This window comes from Salmo salar, chromosome 11 (assembly GCF_965601325.2).
Source record: "Salmo salar chromosome 11, fSalSal1, whole genome shotgun sequence".
In the NCBI taxonomy this organism is placed as follows: Eukaryota; Metazoa; Chordata; class Actinopteri; order Salmoniformes; family Salmonidae; genus Salmo; species Salmo salar.
Genome location: NC_138301.1, coordinates 90,588,854 through 90,607,661, shown reverse-complemented (window position 1 = coordinate 90,607,661; position 18,808 = coordinate 90,588,854). Strand labels below are relative to the sequence as shown.

Genomic DNA, 18,808 nt, shown 5'->3' with positions numbered 1-18,808 from the left:
TCCCCACTCTTCTCTTCCTCTTGTGGAATAATCTTCCAAATTCTCTTCAATGGGATATTTTTGTGCCTCTAGGGCAATTCAGACTGCTGATTTAGGACCTTATTACTGTTTTGTATTTCTGTTTTGCATTTCTTATTTGTATTTGATGTACATATTTTTGTAATTAGAGAGCTGATCTGTAAAAGAGACATTGGTCTCAGAATGACTCCCTGTCGAAATAAACAAAAACATTTAATTTTTTTAAGTATCCCCCATTCCCCTCTCTGGTCTGTGCCAGTGTCTGAACACCAACATGGAATACATCATAATTGAAGCGAGATCAGAGCTGGAGGGCCCACCGCAGATATGACATTTCATACAGAAATAAAGTAAAGTAGTGCGACTGACAACACAGCTGATGTTCCGACTTAGGAGAGGTGCGTGTGTAGGGGAGGGTGACACGTAGAAGACTACATCAACAGCCTCCCTCCCTCCCTCCCTCCATTCCTTCCCGGCTTCAGTATCCAGCTTGATTTATTTGTTTAGTGACTTTCCGGAATGGCCATTATTTCCACCATAAATCCCATTCAGACTCCTTGTAACACCAAGCTGACACAATATCTTGTCGCTTACAAAGCAAAGGAACAGTTACCACCGGCTAAGAGCAACACTGGCTCCCTACAGCAGTGGAGTGTGATACAATTCTTCTAGGTGATTATATGGTGTTGGTACTACACCACTGCTCCACATAGCCAGTCCTACCCTCTCACCCCTGTCTGGGGTGGCTCAATCAGAGATAGAGCCATTACTGCTCTCCAGAGCCCTCTGTCTGGCTGGTAGTCTCCATACTAGCCAGGCACTCTCTCTCAGGCCAGCCAGACTTAAGAGCTGCCCGCAGACTTTGAATTTATGGTACTTAGAGCATCCATCCAAAACTGTGGAACAATGACCCAGTAAAAATGGTGCTGTATCACTGAAGTTGTACTCATTTACACCTTTGGCCAAGTTAGCCTATTACCTCTAAGCATCCACGGAGCCTTAGCAACAGAAAAAGGAGAACCAAAACAGATATTCAAAATGTCAAAAAACACTGTGATACCTGATTTAGGAAGCAACTATTGCATTGTTACAACAAAATTCTTCTTTTTTATTTGAAAGTCACTTTCGTTTGCTTTGCGATCGTTTGTAGGATAGTGAAGGACAATTCCGGCCAATTGGAGCAATAAGTAACGCACCACCATACACAACCATAAACCGGACACAAACAAGCATACACATGAACAAAACGTCTTTCTTTCGTCCATCCCATCCCATCTACACACACACCCACACACCCACACGCAGCAGGCCGAGAACTCACCCAGTGAGGACGACCACAAAGTCCATTACGTTCCAGCCGTTGCGGAGGTATGAGCCTTTGTGGAATGCAAAGCCCAAGGCGATGATCTTAATGCCGCCCTCGAAACAGAATATTCCAATAAAGTAGGGCTCTGTGTCATCCTGCAGAGAGAGAGAGAGAGAGGGAACAAGGGAGAGAGAACTTTTTGTTAGAGGTAAGAAAGAGGTTAATGAAGCATGGCAGAAGAGAGAGGGAGAAGAGATTGAAAGAGAAGAAAAGGGGATGGTTGCCTTCACTTTTCTATCCAGCATCCAGAGAATGGGTCAAGGAATAGAACCCTCTCTTGGTGGATGAAAAGCGGAGGAAGAAAGAGGGGGGATGAAATATAGCCTACACAAGAAGATCAACAGTAATCTTGGACATCATTTTTTATCAGTGTGATTTACGCATTCATCATAAGACATTATCATTTACGTAAGATAATAGCTTACATTTTACTCTTAACAAATCTTACTAATTGATAGCAAATAAGTATGATTAAAATGAATAAATACAGTATAATTTGATGAGGCTTTTTGGTCTCCAAAAGGCATCTAACGAAACATTAAAAACATGAACAAACCATTTTAATGGTATGAAGCTCTTTAAAGTAACTGCCCAGTGTTTCCAGATTTATAACCTCTAACCTATAATTACTTACACGATATGAGTGAAATAGTTTTCCTTCCAAAAAAATGTAATAAGTAACTTAAAAAGCAACTTTTCTGTGTTGAAATGGTGTGGGCGTACCCCAACAACAGAATAGTGTGAATAGAATACTGGTCATTAAAAATATTCATGCAAGTAGACCACTGATTGGCCAGCTCATCCTCCTCATGGAGGAGACGTCATGTTCAATGAGGAAATAGCAAGCATTTTTTAAATGATCTGTTTGAGATACAAGTTTGAGGTGTTTTTTTTTAAGTGTTTTTTCTCCAATTTATGCTTTGGCCACAAATACGAGTAAGGACAAGTCAACAGCATTATTTGTATATGAGTTAACAGAATATGAACTTTTAAAAGTACGATTTTCACTGGGCAAAAAACCGATTTGCAGCTAGGATGACTCTTGCTCTTGTTCAAAGCAGTGCTGGATCAGGCACGTATGACTTGACACTTTTTCATTCCCTTCCATTAATAACATGTCAGTGGAGGCCTGAGGCGCTGCTACACACACAGGCACTAGCAGAGGATATCTCACGACTTACACTAACCTCCCTCCCTCCCTCACTCTCTTTCTTTCCTTTTCTCTTTTTCCACAGCTCCACGACCCCAACCACCAACCCAGGATTCCCAACGCAAATAATCACGAGTTTGACAGGCTTGAGAACAGCGTTAAAGGGCATGTGACCTTTTCACTAGCTCTAAGGTAAGATCTAACAACAATGAACAACAAGTAAAATAATATACCTGTTTGATTTGTCACTGTAACAGGAAATGGAACCGAGTCTGGGCTTCCTGCTGTCTATCAATACCACAGAGTACTGATGCTCTCAGAGCTTTAATGTAAGGAAAGACACTAATGACAAGCATTGAGACTGACATCTCTGCATCTCTGTCTGTTATAAAAAAAAAAAGATAGCAGACAAAACAATGCCACGCCAAGCCTTACATGATGGCTGGAGGGGTCCATCCATAAATGCATGATGTTTTACAGTAGACTGTGTTAACATCTATAATGTATAGATGTAAAATATTCATGAACAATGAACACTCCATCTACAGTACATGGCTCTGAAGGGGCAGAGGGGAAACCACATGGGACCACAAGGGTAAAGCTCTGCGATGGATCTGAAGAACAACGACTGATGTTCTATTATCAGGAGCTCCACTTAACTGACACGCCACAGTCTATTCATCACTATATTCAGCCTGGACCATAAATAGCCCATTGTTTTTTGTAATTACAAGGAAGCTTGTATTACATGCTCCTACTTGGAGAGGAAGTGGGAGGAAGGAGGGGAATGTTATCTCTTTTCTCTCTCTCTACTAACACTAATCACTTTCTCAGGTGTCGAGTAACTTTTCGATTTTTTTATGATGTTTCATCACAATTACGGAGACAACAGGAGCAGGTGGCTGCATTTGAAGGTCATTAACTTTATTTCGGCAAGCTGTTGCAGCAGTGCCTTTTATTGCATTTTCCTCCATTCTAAAGAAGACTCCCAGGAGTCACAACATCTTTCACACCACATCTGTGTGTGCAAAATGCTGAACAATGTCATGTTATTTTAGAGAAGCAGTGTCACAATCCTCCCATGGCCTGCGCGGCAGCCTCTCCCGGCTTCAATCTTTCACAGCTTAAAGGGAGAACAGCAATGGTTAAACGACTCGACTCGACTGGCTGAGTTCAAACAGGGGTTTAAGCTATATGTGTGCGAGCAGGCAGGGGAACAGAGGGCCTGGGGAGGGAAAGGGGGGATCAAAGCCACTCAGTGTGAGGCTCGGCTGACTTACAGAATGAGAGAGGAGAGGAGAGGGAGACACGCATCGCCATGATCCAAGGCACTAATGAGGAGGGGTGCTGCTCTCCCATGGACTAGAGGTGCGGGTGGCCCATCTGCCTGGCAGTGTGTCTGGTACTCAGGGCCCTCTGACTGAGAGGAGGAGGTTAGGGATGACTGGGCTCCCTCATCACTGAGCTCTACTCGTGGAAGACTATAAATGAGCAACGGCTCTGAGCGAATTCTCTGTTTTGCTCTGTCTGACTACCTCTTTCCCTCTTGAAAATCACCTAAATAACAAAGTAACATTCTACACTTGTACAGAAAACAAACAAAAGACAATACTGTATAAGTATATTAATCGGAGAACTAAGTAAAGGCAGAGAAAGTGTGAAAGAGAAAGTAATAGGGTAAATTCCAAATGGCACCCTATTCCCTATTTAGTGCAGTACTTTTGACCACTGCAATAGGGTGCCATTTGGGAAGTAGCCCTAGTTCTCATCCAAAGGGAGGAGTGTTGAGACTCTTACCAGGCGTTCTGACATGGGTGTCTTGTCGCTGGCTGGTAGGTGCTGCTCCAGGGCCAGTACGATGCAGTTGGCGATGATGGTGGCCAGGATTAAGTACTCAAACGGAGTGTGCAGGTTAAGGAACATAAGTCATGATAGAGAATTTCATGCACAATAAAAAACACTTAACTCCAACGTGTAAGTATCTTAGTCTTAACCCATGGTGGTAAAACATATATCTATTATTGAAGAATAATTTAGATTTTAAAAAGACATGCAAATACCCAGACTGTGCAAAAGGCTGGTGAGAATTTAGGGTTTAGGTGTGCAGAATGAGCATGGATTAATTGTGCCACTGCCACCACCTGCCATCACCCATATTCAGCTTTTAGGAACTTACTGGCTGATTGAATTCATTTAACCAATGAATGACATTGCCTGAACAGGAGTAAAACAGACAAAAATGTTTCTGAATGCTGTGTGACTTAGACATGGTTAGAAATACAAGATGGTAGGCTAATCCCACAGCTATACTTGGGTTACAACATCTTTCCAGTTGGGTGACCATTTCAATCCGTTTTTTACGGTTTATTCATTATACAATCCATGTTCGTGTCATTCACCGCTGGGGAGGCCTTTGTGGAATAGCCAGTCGTGGATGAGTGGGGAGGTTTTACTGGCCCCATCGACCAATCAATCTAGAATCGTTTGCTCAGGGGTGCCAGGAGCCTGAACACCGCACATTGCCCCTCGCAAAAGCCCAAGAAACGCATTGCACTGCCAATACCTCGTATGAGTGGACACATAGGAAAAGTCACAGGGGAATCTGCCCTTTAGTTGAGCGAATGTGTTTTACCACAATAACGTATTGTGGTTTTGCCCTCTTTACTCATTTCATTCCTTTATTCATTGCCATGGCGTTTATTTCAACTTATTGAGGGCACAGATACATTGACAACCATTGTTATTATATTGCATTTCGGAGAGTTCTGTTCTCACTGACGCCTACACAACAGATCCAGCTGTCTGTTTGCGTTTGTCATGCGCCCTCCGGCTCTCTCCAGCCCTCGCGGTTTGTGGTTGAGGGTGATGTGGCGGGGTGAGCGTGGGCAAATTCAGGACCATGGAGAAGGCCCGAGCAGCTCCGAATCAAGACGAGGCGTTTTACAAGCGCAGAGCCAGCGGTCTCCTTTCCAACTCACTGAGCACTCACCTTACCATGGAAACGGACCCATCTGAACAGCAACAGTTGAAACGACACTGCTATAACACACAAATAGGCAATGTGCAAACGAGATTATATAGAAATAAAAGACAGAGAAGGGGAATTAGAAACGAACTCTAGAAAGCAAGCTCAGAAAGATCGAAAAATCTACAATTTCTAGACATTAATCTCGCACTTAGAAACGGAAAACTAAATATAGTGAGTATGATTGTTGACACGTTGGCAATTGCTGATCACAACCAAACCTTTTTGGAGGTGACAGACCGTCGTGCACAATTCGTGAATCTTTAGCCTACATGGTACCTATAGACATCTTTCCATTAAGTCCTTGAACTGTATCCAAACACTATCGTTAGAGGAAAAGCCTTTATCGTGTCCAGCTAGTAGGAACGCTAAGCGACAGGTGGACGAGGGGTTACACAAGGTTAACGAGCTAATCATCTCCACCAGAATAGACATCGGCCTACTTCCTATGGAATAATCGACTTTTTTAGTTCACTGACAGGTGCACTTTGAAATGGTGACAAAGGCCATTTATTTTTTGGGGGGTCATTTTCAATCAAATCTTTAAATACAAGGCATGCTCTACTCCCTTTGTCATGTTTCTGAATAAAAATCTACCAGTGTGTTTGTCAAATAAGGACAGATATGTAAAACAAACATCAATGCAATGTGATGACAGCTGTTTTACCTATGGGGGTTTGGAAAGGATATGGCCATTCGGTTATTCGCTTAGCATATTTCCTAATGAGATTGTCCTCTCGAAAGATGAACAAGGATCGGTTGACAGTGAAGCAGTTCTGTTTGACTGGGTTAGGGTTGTATATGGCCATTGTCCTGGCTCTCTGAGCCATCGACTGCTTGTACATCCTTTGGCCGCCTGGAGGACCACCTGCTCGGGCGCCCCCTCTGCCTGCGCCCGGCGCACCTCTGCCTCCTCCTCCAGCTCCATAGCGGGTGGGTAGATCTTCTGCGAAGCGAGCCATTCTGGAAACCCACAGATCCAACAATGAAAATCCAAACTGTTGTCAGTGGAAATGGAGGGGAGAACCATCACAACAAGCACACTTAGCCAGACCACAGCTTTGCATTTGTGTGTATGGTGCGTTGTGTTTTGAGAAAATAAATCGATTTTCTTTGGGTAAATCCTTTCCTTTTTGTCCTTTCCATTCACTCAATACTCAAAGAAATTCTACAATTAAAAAAACAAAGTTTGGATTCAAGAGCAATGTGTGCACGAAGCACTTCAACCTATCGAATAAAAAATGATTCAATTAATTCCAATTATCTGATTAATTCCACATATTACATCCATATCTGCCGGCACCGCGTAAATAGATCATGCAGCCACGACAGGAAAAATATCTAAACGAAACACACGCGCGTCTTTTTTTCAGTATTGGCAACATCTTGTCAATGTTGAAACAAACACCAGTTGAAAGACCCGCAGAAAATGTAGTGTTTGTCTCCAGAATAAAAGAAGAACACAGAAAATCGTTCTGTTTCGTCTGCCCGTGTAAAGGATCGATTCAAATAACAAAACAATAAACCAATCCGGGATTGTGTCCTCCCGATTCCCACCTGATAGCTCGCTGTGTAAAATGTAACAAATCCAGTAGGCACTGGTCCCTAACAATCAGCGCATGTGACAAAAATGAGCCTATCGGCAACTCGACCTGCTCAGGAGCGCATCGCGGATTGAGTGACAGATAAGATACATTTAAAAAAATATATATATATATAAATAATTTTTAAAAAAATTAAAAAAAAATGTTTAAAAAAAAGATAACATACATTTTCTAAGAATTATTCAGCAAGGACGCACCGAACAATAGCTATATTGTAATGTATTCGATTAAACATTGCATTAATAAACACGTATAATACATGAAAAGGTGGTAAGGCCAAACGCGCTAAACTACTAAAGTCATAGATATGTTTGTTCCATTGTTGTGTTGTGTAGATGGCAGTGTTGGGGAAGCTAACATTACCTTGAAAACATAGCTCACAAAGCTACCAATTACTGAACACTGGAAGTTAAACTGCACCAAAGCTATATCCTTCACTACATCCAAAATACTTCGTGAAAAATGTTCCTATGTAAATCTAAAATGGCATACACTACAAATTGAAAGGTTAGATCACTCTGGGGTCCTACGTTAATATGGTGTGTAATTTAACCTATTAAACACAAAACGATGTTTCAAGTGAGAATTAGGCAGGCACGTCTGATACCGAAAAAGAACTACCACCAAGCTACATCAAAATGTAGTTAAATTAGTTGAACTTCATGTAGTTCAAAACTCCTAACACTGGTAGATGGGAGAGAATACTGTTCTAGAGCTTGTAATAAAAATACTCCACATTCTATAGGCAGCTGTTCATCAAATCACATTATCTATAGGGATAATTAGTGTATCCAATGGATTTGATTGAAATCATAAGGAGGGGTCTGTGGTTAACCAAGATCACATGCTTTGAGATTAGTTGCATCATGTACATCATTTTTTTGAAAGCTAACGAATGCAATGTATTTGAATTTATTCTGGTAAAAAAAAAATATCTATGTAAAATATATGAAACTATACTGGCTACAGACAAGAGGGCATGCACCTCTGATAGGCTACAGCGCAAATAGTGTCAAAGAGGCTCTGTGTCAATTATGGTAAATGCAGAGTCATCTGATGCTCACATCAGAGCAGAGAGCATCTGTATATATATTTGAGCTATTTATCACTGACTCACATCAAACTAAATTATGAGCCTCCCCCAACAGCCCACTAATGAATATATTCCCTGGGAAGTCATCCTGTGTTTCCCAACTAGGGACTGTGGGTGGGATGGTAGTGGCCTGGAGGGTCTTTCTGTGCAGCCATGGTCGGTCTGTCCCCCTGAGCAAAAGACTGTTTGCGTTGCTTGGATGCCCCCTGGTTAAGGAGATTATCTCTCTCCGAGTGGCTTGCAGTGACTGTGTGCAGGCTTGGCATCACCCTGATTTACCATCCTCAAAGACCTCTGGAATTCAGGTTTTCATAGCCTATATTTCATTTGTGTTTAATTGACCTGCTATAAGATAACTATAAGGATAATAATTTGGTGGGTGCTTATACTTGTCCTATTTCACAAATGTACAAGTGTGTATTAATACGCATATTTGAATTAGAAATATGTTTTTTGGCATATCCCCCTCTCCGTTAGATGCCCTCGGGGAGTGTGGTCATGGCCAGGGTCTGACTTTATCAACAGTGACCCTGGAGAAATGATGCTTACAGTGCCTTCTGAAAGTATTCAGACCCCTTACTCAGTACTTTGTTGAAGCACATTTGGCAGAGATTACAGCCTCGAGTCTCCTTGGTTTCTCCCATCCTCTGCAGATCCTCTGAAGCTCTGTCAGATGGGGAGCGTCGCTGCACAGCTATTTTCAGGTCTCTCCAGAGATGTTTGATCAGGTTCAAGTCCGGGCTCTGGCTGGGCCATTCAAGGACATTCAGAGGCTGGTCCCGAAGCCACTCTTGAGTTGTCTTGGCTGTGTGCTTAGGGTCGCTTGGCATTCAGGGCAAAGAGTTCAATCTTGGTTTCATCAGACCAGAGAATCTTGTTTCTCATGGTCTGAGAGTCCTTTAGGTGCCTTTTGGCAAACTCTAAGTGGGCTGTCATGTACCTTTTACTGAGGAGTGGCTTCCATATGGCCACTCTACAATAAAGGTCTGATTGGTGGAGTGCTGCAGAGATGGTTGTCCTTCTGGAAGGTTCTCCCATCTCCACAGAGGAACTCTGGAGCTCTGTCAGAGTGTCCATTGTCCCCGAATTGCTCAGTGTGGCCGGGCGGCCAGTTTAGGAAGAGACTTGGTGGTTCCAAACTTCTTCCATTTAAGAATGATGGAGGCCACTGTGTTCTTGGGGACCTTCAATGCTGCAGACATTTTTTGGTACCCTTCCCAAGATCTGTGCCTCGACACAATCCTGTCTTGGACAATTCCTTCGACCTCAAGGCTTGGTTTTTGCTCTGGCATGCACTGTCAACTGTGGGACCTTATATAAACAGGTGTGTGCCTTTCCAAATCGTGTCCAATTAATTTAATTTACCACAGGTGGACTCCAATCAAGTTGTAGAAACATCTCAAGGATGATCAATGGAAACAGGATGCACCTGAGCTCAATTTCGAGTCTCATACCAAAGGGCCTGAATAAATAAGGTATTTCTGTTTTTTATTTTGAATACATTTGCAAACATTTCTAAAAACCTGTTTTTGCTTCGTCATTATGGGGTATTGTGTGTAGCTTGATGAGGAGAAAAACAACATTTTAATCAATTTTAGAATAAGGCTGTAATGTAACAAAATGTGGAAAAGGGGATACTTTCTGAATGCACTGTAAGTGCCTTTCTCGAGGGCACAGACATAATTCTTCACCTTGTCTGCTCTTAGATTCAAACTAGGACCTCTCGGTTAAGGGGCCAACACTAATTGCTAGGCTACCTGCCGCCTGGATATGGCATAAGCTCAATGTCGCAATGAATCAAATAGAACAGACTCCCTTAGGTTGATAGAAAGAAACGTCTAAATATGAATAGCATTGGCATAATGCCAGTGGGTAATAGTGTGTAATAACTCCTGCCCTGTGTTTGAGCTGTAGCTCTCTGTACATCAGGAGTTGAGTGAGGTTTTGATCCCTCTGGTGGCTGTATTTATGTATTGCAACAGCGAAAATGGAATGAGTAACCTTTTCAGTGATTTTAAAAACAACATATCCCGCGCACGGTGATTTGTTGTTGTTGTTCTTGATACTTTCTTTGATACTTGATACTTGAACTTTGATATAGAGGCTATCTTCCTCAGGTCAGACCGAGCCTGGTCTGAAAAGACCAATACTATCAACTTTACCTCTTGGACTTGGACCATGGCGTACAATTGAGGGCTGCGTGTGTACGAATGATGTTACGCTTGCCACAACTCCCTCCTGAAGCTGCTCTCTCGTCAAGTTGCAGGACGGCATCATACTGTTGAGTCAGCCCACCGTTCATCTGCTGCTCTCTCCATGACGGGTCAATGTCGATGCTCTCCGTTTCTTTAGAGTTCCCGCTTTATCACAGCCTGTCGTCGACGAATGCTTTCGGGAGACAAGCTATAGTCAGCGCCTAAAGTCAGCATCCTCCACGTGTCGAATGTGGCTTGTGGGGTTCACAAAGTAAAAGAAAGCATAATGTCACCTTATGGTTTTATGCAAATATAACATTATTATATCTCTTATTAGCATAGCTAACTCTAAAATGACCAGGTATATTATTTTGTTCCTCTCTTTCATTAGATAGGGTCTACAGATATTTGTTGCATCATCTTGTCTTGTTGCCGTTTTTTATTGGCCTGTCCTATTCCTTCCTCGTTCGAGTCAGTCCCAAGCAAACTCGCCCAAGACCTGCTCATAAAAGGCAACGCTCATCCACTATGCCTACTTGTCTACCTCATTCAATTGGATTTATTGTTAGCCTAATATTGGGCGAGAATGCACACGATGTAATGGCTGAATGTGATGTGCTAGTACACGATGTAGGCCTTAGTGTCCAAATCATGATTTGAAGGAGCAGTGTTTGTTCACCAAGATTCACAGCCTACCACTTCCCATCAGAGAAGGCCCAATACAAACCCACATTTTATTCAATGATAAATAATAGAAGGAACCACAAACAGAGTTGGAAAAAAGTGAATCGTGTGACACAAAAGCAAGTGGAGGAGAGCAGTGTTAAGGTGTGAGGAAGGCAGCGGGAAAAGGAGATAGCACTATAAAACAAGTCACATCATTGATGCGACGTCAAGGGAATCTTTGCAACTCAAGAATCCTGATCACCTACCATAAACCACAGTGGATCGCCGCTCCCTCACTAACCGTAGTGTCTGTATCCAAGGCAACAAATATGAAATGTCTACAAAAGCAAGCCAACTAACTATTGCACATTTTCACTTCTACTGTGTATCTGCCTGCTTACAGGGGCTTCTCTACGTGGCACAAGGACTGGGGGCACCAAAAGGTTTTGCCCCCACGGAAAGCGGAAAGGCTGTTTCCTGTTCTGCTAATTAAGAGCTTTGTTATCAGCCCAAATGTCTTCAGTTTAGAAGGAGAAAATGATCCTCTGATTCAATTACCAACTCTGCCTTCTCTCCCTCTTTCTCGGTAATCAGGAAGGGAGCAATCATCGTCTCGTTTCAAGGACCTAAAAGGCCTGCTGGTGCACAATCAGAGTCACTTCCTGACATGTTCTCGTTGGTGGGTTTCTTCAGGGGGAAATGTTTAGTTCAAGCATCAGAGCCTTTCTAAGCCAGCTAACAAGGCCTATCTCCGAATCTCTGAATACAGGGATATCGGAGAGATAAACAACTGAGTTCCATGGGATCAACCATTCTAGTGTGCATTTTTCAGCTCTCAATGTTGCACCACCACCACCTGTCAGTAAAAAAAAAATGAAGGGTTGCATTCATTATGGGGGAGTGGAGTGTGGGAGGTGTCAGCCATAGTTATGCCACTACACAGCCGCTGAAATATCTTAGCAGCTTGGCCCAGAGCCTGTCAGTCAAACTACCCTGCTGCTCGGTTCATGGAGGGCACGCTGGGTTTGAAGTTGCTTTAGCTAAGCGCTGGTGGTAGGTGAGATAAGGAGTGGAAAAAACAATCTCTCTCTGGACTCAATAAATCGCCATAGAAGAACAATAATAAACCAGAATGAGAAGCAGCATTATGGGGTTTTCATTAAAATACAGCAATGACATTCACATCAATCATTTAGGAAACTGTCTACTTCCTCTGATACGGGTAGGGAATCAATGACAGCTGAGATCTGAAAAGAAAGGCAGAAGTAAGGAGATTCATAGTGAAATGGATGATGTTAAGGCATAAAAAAATGCATAAACAAAAATGTTTACTCAGTCTTCAGCTATAATAGTCCAGAGGCTATGGAAGAGCAGCACATGGCATTGCACCCATATATTAGGGCATGATTCCAACTAAACTAACTCCTGCTAAACCACCTCCTCCCAAGCTTAAGAGAGGTTAAGAGGCTAATAGAGTACCACAGTATGAGTCATAATTTCCATAAAACCTAGCAGTCAAAGACAGAAATGGTTCCAATCATTGTTCCACCGGTTCATTTTTCCCATAGGGGATTTTTAGAAACACTTAAAATAAGGGCTGTGTTTCGTGTAGGCTTACCCTGGCGTGACATTTTGATACCCGTGTAAATCTCTCTCCGACAATGTGACTTTTTGCAATATATTTGCCTGTATTTACCCTTAATTGCAGATAGTATATTCCAGAAGACTGCAGCCAAGGCAGCACACTGGTCCACACCTGCCCCATCTGCCGGGTGAGTAGTATTGTTTTGTACTGTATGTGCCTATAGGTTCCTATCCATATGTAGGCTATTGTACTGGCCTGAGTGGTAGTCTTTGATGTGTAGTACTTTGTTTCTTACTTTATCATGTGTCAACTTTTATTTCAATCTAAGCCAGAGATTGTTAACTTCTTGCACTTTGAGAGCAAGCATCCCAAGTCTCCAGTGGTCCCAGTACCGGTTGATGTGCTGGCCTAAGTGACCACACAAACTCAGATGGACCTACTGCTGAGGTAAGATTCTTCCATCATTCACACACAGTAGACAGTGTAAACCACCATGCTGTCAACAAAATGCTGTTCTCAATTCTTACGTTGTATTATGTTTGGCTCAATCTGTGGAAATGCTGTCATCGTCTGTAATGTGATTCACAACACACGATGACTACGATTTGAATGCTGCAACTGAGACAGAATGATGTCGAGGGAAACACGCTGAGAACCTGAGTATGACTGGGCATGGGCCGGATATTTGTGACAATGACCTAGAAGGGGTACAGAAGCACACCAGCACTCCATTTTATGATTATTCAATGGCCAACCATCCCTCTAACTACCGCTTATTCTACACTATGCCTTTTATGCCCCATGGTCCCTCAACTTCTGACATTTTGGAATTCTCTATCTTATCTCTATAAACCCACCCTACCTATACCCATTTTCCCTATACTGCTTCCTTCACTTGTTCTTCTCCTGATTGGATAAACATCTAGACTCAGTAGCACATTTAAAACTGTTGTGTACGGTTTTTGATACCTGTTTTTCACCTGTGTAATGCTGTCCTCCTGCTCATTCTGGTGACTGAATGCAGGGGTAAATGTGCTGCTCACATTAACAGCAGCAACATGGACCTAAATTGACAAGAAGGGTGTTGATATAGCTGCATTTTAGCATGGCTTCCTTGTTTTGAGTCTGTTGACCTAGTATTTTATATTAAACCTACCTTACACATCCTGTTGTTTCTCTGATCTTCACTTAAAAGTCAGATGTTTATATGTTATATATAAAAATATGTATGCATTGTGTACTATTTTGATTTCTTTAAAACAATGTAATTTTTGGAGTTCAGGTGTTTTACGTGATTGATGGGTGGCTAGGTGCATTCTTGTCAAATAAATATGCTTATTCATTCATGATTATGGATGCGTTCTGCAATGAGTTAATCGGGCTTTGAATCTACAACAGAACATGTCAACAAGTTAGTTCTGAATTGCTTTAATACAGCAGTGCATGCAGACACCATTAATTGAAATTGATGTCACTTCGTTCATATACACTATATATACAAAAGTATGTGGACAACCATTCAAATCAGTGGATTCGGCTATTTCAGCCACACCCGTTGCTGACAGGTGTGTAAATCGAGCACACCGCCATGCAATCTCCATAGACAAACACAGGCAATAGAATGGCCTTACTGAAGAGCTCAGTGACTTTCAAGGTTGCACCGTCACCTTTCCAACATGTCAGTTCGTCAAATTTATGCCCTGCTAGAGCTGCTCCGGTCAATTGTAAGTGCTGTTATTGTGAAGTGGAAACATCAAGGAGCAACAACATGAAGTGATAGACCGAAAGTTTGAAAGTTCAAACCAGAGCTGACAAGGTACAAATCTGTCGTTCTGCCCCTGAACAAGGCAGTTAACCCACTGTTCCTAGGCCGTCATTGAAAATAAGAATTTGTTCTTAACTGACTTGCCTAGTTAAATAAAGGTAAAATAAAAAATAAATTAAAAAAATAGGCCACATAAGCTCACAAAACGGGACCGCTGTCCTCAGTTGCAACACTCACTACCGAGTTCCAAACTGCCTCTGGAAGCAATGTCGGGAGATTCATGAAATGTGTGTCCATTGCCGAGCAGCCGCACACGAGATCACCATGAGCAATGCCAAGTGTCGGCTGGAGTGGTGTAAAGCTCGCCAACATTGGACTCTGGAGCAGTGGAAACGCGTTCTCTGGAGTGATGAATCACGCTTCACCATCTGGCAGTCCGACGGACAAATCTGGGTTTGGCGGATGCCAGGAGAACGCTACCTGCTCGAATGCATGGTGCCAACTGTAAAGTTTGGCTTTTTTTCCATGGTTTGAGCTAGGCCCCTTAGTTCCAGTGAAGGGAAATCTTAATGCTGCAGTATATAATGACATTCTAGACAAAGGCCCTTTCCTGTTTCAGCATGACAATGCCCCCGTGCACAAAGTGAGATCCATAAAGAATTGTTTGTCAAGATCGTGTGGAAGAACTTGACTGGTCTGCACAGAGCCCAACCTCAACCCCATCGAACACCTTTGAGATGAATTGGAACGCCGACTACAAGCCATGCCTAATCACCCAACATCAGCGCACGACCTCACTAATGCTCGTGGCTGAATGGAAGCAAGTCCCTGCAACAATGTTCCAACATCTAGTGGAAAGCCTTCCCAGAAGAGTGGGGTCTGTCATAGCAGCAAAGAGGGGACCAATTCCATATTAATGCCCATGATTTTGGAATGAAATGTTTGACGAGCAAGTGTCCACATACCTTTGGTCATGTAGTGCAGTTACAGAAATGATGAAGGATTAAATATGGTCCTCCACCGGCTGAAGGAGAAGAGGATCTTATAAAATGAGGCTATGTTGCTAATAATCATCTAATCTAGTGGTCATGGCACATTGTACATATCTGACTGCTACTAGGATAGTATTCTGTACGAGACAAGACCAAATCCATAAGACAACAAATATTAGTTAAATAAAATAAGGAACAATATATAAAAAACGATATATTTCGTTTTGGATCAAGGTAGCTAGTAGCTAGCTAGCTGACAGCAAAGGTGTGCTAGTGATGACATGCAGGAGCTTGCAAGGATTTGATGTCTTGCATGATGTCCACTATGATGCTAATTAGCATTTTCGAATCGGAGAGTAAATTGAGCCGAATATATTGATAAAAGTCGCCTTGTCCGAAAGATGTACGCGGTTATCGAAACGTCACACTAGGGAAATCCTATAGGAAACACAGACCTTGTTTGAAGAAGTTCTAAAATCCCCTATGGGAAAAATGAATGGTGAAGAAAAATGACTGCTAGGTTTTATGACATGTCCACTGTGGGGCTCTATTGCCAGAGGACATAAGGAACCACTGAAATTCTTATGAAAACTCACTAAATACAAAACACCTATTTTACATCAAATCAAATCAAATTTATTTATATAGCCCTTCGTACATCAGCTGATATCTCAAAGTGCTGTACAGAAACCCAGCCTAAAACCCCAAACAGCAAGCAATGCATGTGAAAGAAGCACGGTGGCTAGGAAAAACTCCCTAGGAAAAACTCCCTAGAAAGGCCAAAAACCTAGGAAGAAACCTAGAGAGGAACCAGGCTATGAGGGGTGGCCAGTCCTCTTCTGGCTGTGCAGGGTGGATATTATAACAGAACATGGTCAAGATGTTAAAATGTTCATAAATGACCAGCATGGTCAAATAATAATAATCATAGTAGTTGTCGAGGGTGCAACAAGCACGTCCGGTGAACAGGTCAGGGTTCCATAGCCGCAGGCAGAACAGTTGAAACTGGAGCAGCAGCCCATAAGCCCATCACTCCTCTGGGAGCATAGGCCATTGCAAATTGGTCTTCTCCAGCGCATTCCATCCCGGTTTCCCTTGTATCTGCCTCAAGCTCCCGCCTCCAGGTGTTTCTCGGGCGCCCCTTTTCCTTTGTGTGCTCCAGGATAGTGTTAGCCTGGTGCTGTTGGAGGGGGGCTTTTGGAGGATGTGGCTGATATATCCCTATCTTCTCCTCCAGATCCCCTCATCCACTGGAACCTGTCTAGTGCGCCCCCTCATTTTGCACTGTTAATAAAACCTGCCAGCCATATCCATTAGTAGTACATTTATTGAAAAAAAAGATACAACCAATTAGGCAGATGTTTCACAGTCCATAAATGTAACAGAAAGCAAATCATGTTTTAGAACCTTTTTATTTTCATACATTTGAAAATGTGCACAATATTCACTAACCATACTAACCACATTTAAAGACATGGGAATAATGTGTTGGTTTCCATCAACATGAAATCATGGAACAACATTAACAGGATAACTACAGTAACTACAGTTAGAAAACTGGAGGTACATTTAAATGTAAAAAAGAAAGAAAACCTTGCTTTATCTTATTTTACAACTTGTATTCACTTGGTGAGTAATTCAAAATGAATAAAAGGAAAATACAACCTTGTCAGCACCATTGCTTGAGTCTCACCCGATTAACATTCAATCCCATTTAATGGCGCCAGAAGTGGCAAATTAATATTTTTGACTCAATGTTCAGAAGAGGGAGTCATCCTCAAACATGCTTAAAAATCTTGCAGATTTAACAACAAAAAAATCCATCTGCTTTAATTTTGCAGGTACAGTATGGCAAACTGTACAGCTTAGACAACTCCCACCTAAACACTTGTGCACCGGAATCCTCAATCATGACACCCTTAGTCTGGCCATTGAATGTCACACCATCCTTCATATACACCCTTTCCAGCAGACAAATAGCTAATAGAAAGGGACCATTGTATTGAAAAAGAATTCATGCCAAATAACTGAGAAAATTATCTGCCACTCCTGTGTGGTCAAAACAGATTGCAAGAGTCTTTACTGGACAATGTCTACTTTACTCTGCCCCCTCTGAACAGAACAGTGAGATGATTGGTCAGTGTCCTTGTTGACTTTAAATCGATAGTTCTTTCCTTAACCTGATATTCTGCATACAATACACCTCACTTGATGTTATTCTGTATAGAAAATTCGATTTAAAACTATTATTTAAATATAAAGTGATAATTAAAAAGTATTTATCGTTGATATTGATATCTAGCACTGACCATTATTTTCCTGTAGAAATGCTCAAGAGAAGAAGTCCAGTAAAAACATACGCTTGTGACTTAAGTCCTCTGTCCCGTTTGCAATCAAAATATAGCATGAGGTAAATACGTCAACTGTTATAAATTGTGCATGAACATTGCTCATTTCTATGGTATGATTTGAGGGGTATGGGCGCTCATGCTACAAATTTCTTTCACACTGAAAATGTTTTTCATGAATAGATATACATTGTTGCTTAGTACAAACTTGATTCAGACCACTGGTTAGGAAACACCATTACCCAGATTATAACTGTCCAGGATGGAGCACAAAGCAGGTTTGAGAATTCCAATTGGAACCAACAAAACAAGAGCCAGGCTCATAGCAAGGTCGTTTTTCTCCAACATTTTTATTTGTAGCACTTCAGACACACAAACATACAGACTTGTTTCCTGTCCAATGTGTCCTGCACTGAGGGGCCGTTTCAGTGGAAGTTCAGAGTTTGTGCTGGTAAGGATGTGATGTAAGAGCTGGATGAGACATTAAGCAGGTGGGTTTCTGTGGGGTTGATTGTTGATCTCAGTGATGGGCCTGAAGGTTCATTCTGGTGATGGTTCCACCTGGGGGTGGAGGTGGGGCGTCTGGGGATGTACGGCTCAGGGCCTGGGGGGGAATGGAGACGCGTCTCTGCTGGCCTGGAAGTCCTATTTGTGGGGCTGGGAGAGTGGGCTCAGGAGGGGGTGGTAGAGGAGCTGGTATCAGGGAGGGTGCTGGGCTGCTGGTCCTGGGGCGAGCTGTCTGCCTGGCGCAGGGCAATGACCGCCGCTGAGTACTTGCACTTGGGAGAGCCGCACTCACAGCTAAAGTGCTTCCCCTTGATGTCCCAGAAATGGTCACCGTAGTCAAATCTGAGAGAGGAGGGTTGGGACAGAAAGAGCGAGTTAGATGAATCTAGAATCAAGCTTGATCCTAATCTTGATTTTAGGGAGAACAAAGGCATTGTCTAAGAAATGATGAAAGGCTTAAACATAGAATGACAAACTTAAACATACATACAGGG

The 18,808-nt window shown here is 42.4% G+C and overlaps 2 protein-coding genes across 6 annotated transcripts in view; both read right to left on the bottom strand.

The window, feature by feature from the left end:
* cacna1bb (calcium voltage-gated channel subunit alpha1 Bb) overlaps positions 1-10,688 on the bottom strand; it is a 222,509-nt gene extending 211,821 nt beyond the window's left edge. The window contains exons 1-4 of the mRNA XM_082958138.1: positions 10,419-10,688; positions 6,250-6,522; positions 4,332-4,437; positions 1,340-1,479 (exon numbers count right to left, since the gene is read on the bottom strand). Of these exons, the coding sequence (XP_082814264.1) occupies positions 1,340-1,479; positions 4,332-4,437; positions 6,250-6,522; positions 10,419-10,558 (659 nt within the window). The 5' untranslated portion in view covers positions 10,559-10,688. The remainder of the gene's footprint in view (positions 1-1,339; positions 1,480-4,331; positions 4,438-6,249; positions 6,523-10,418) is intronic.
* A 6,164-nt stretch (positions 10,689-16,852) lies between these two features.
* ehmt1b (euchromatic histone-lysine N-methyltransferase 1b) overlaps positions 16,853-18,808 on the bottom strand; it is a 28,744-nt gene continuing 26,788 nt past the window's right edge. For all 5 annotated transcript variants that reach the window (XM_014128384.3, XM_014128386.3, XM_014128383.3 and 2 more), the window contains exon 27: positions 16,853-18,656. In XM_014128384.3, coding sequence (XP_013983859.1) covers positions 18,479-18,656 — 178 coding nt within the window. In that variant the 3' untranslated portion in view covers positions 16,853-18,478. The remainder of the gene's footprint in view (positions 18,657-18,808) is intronic.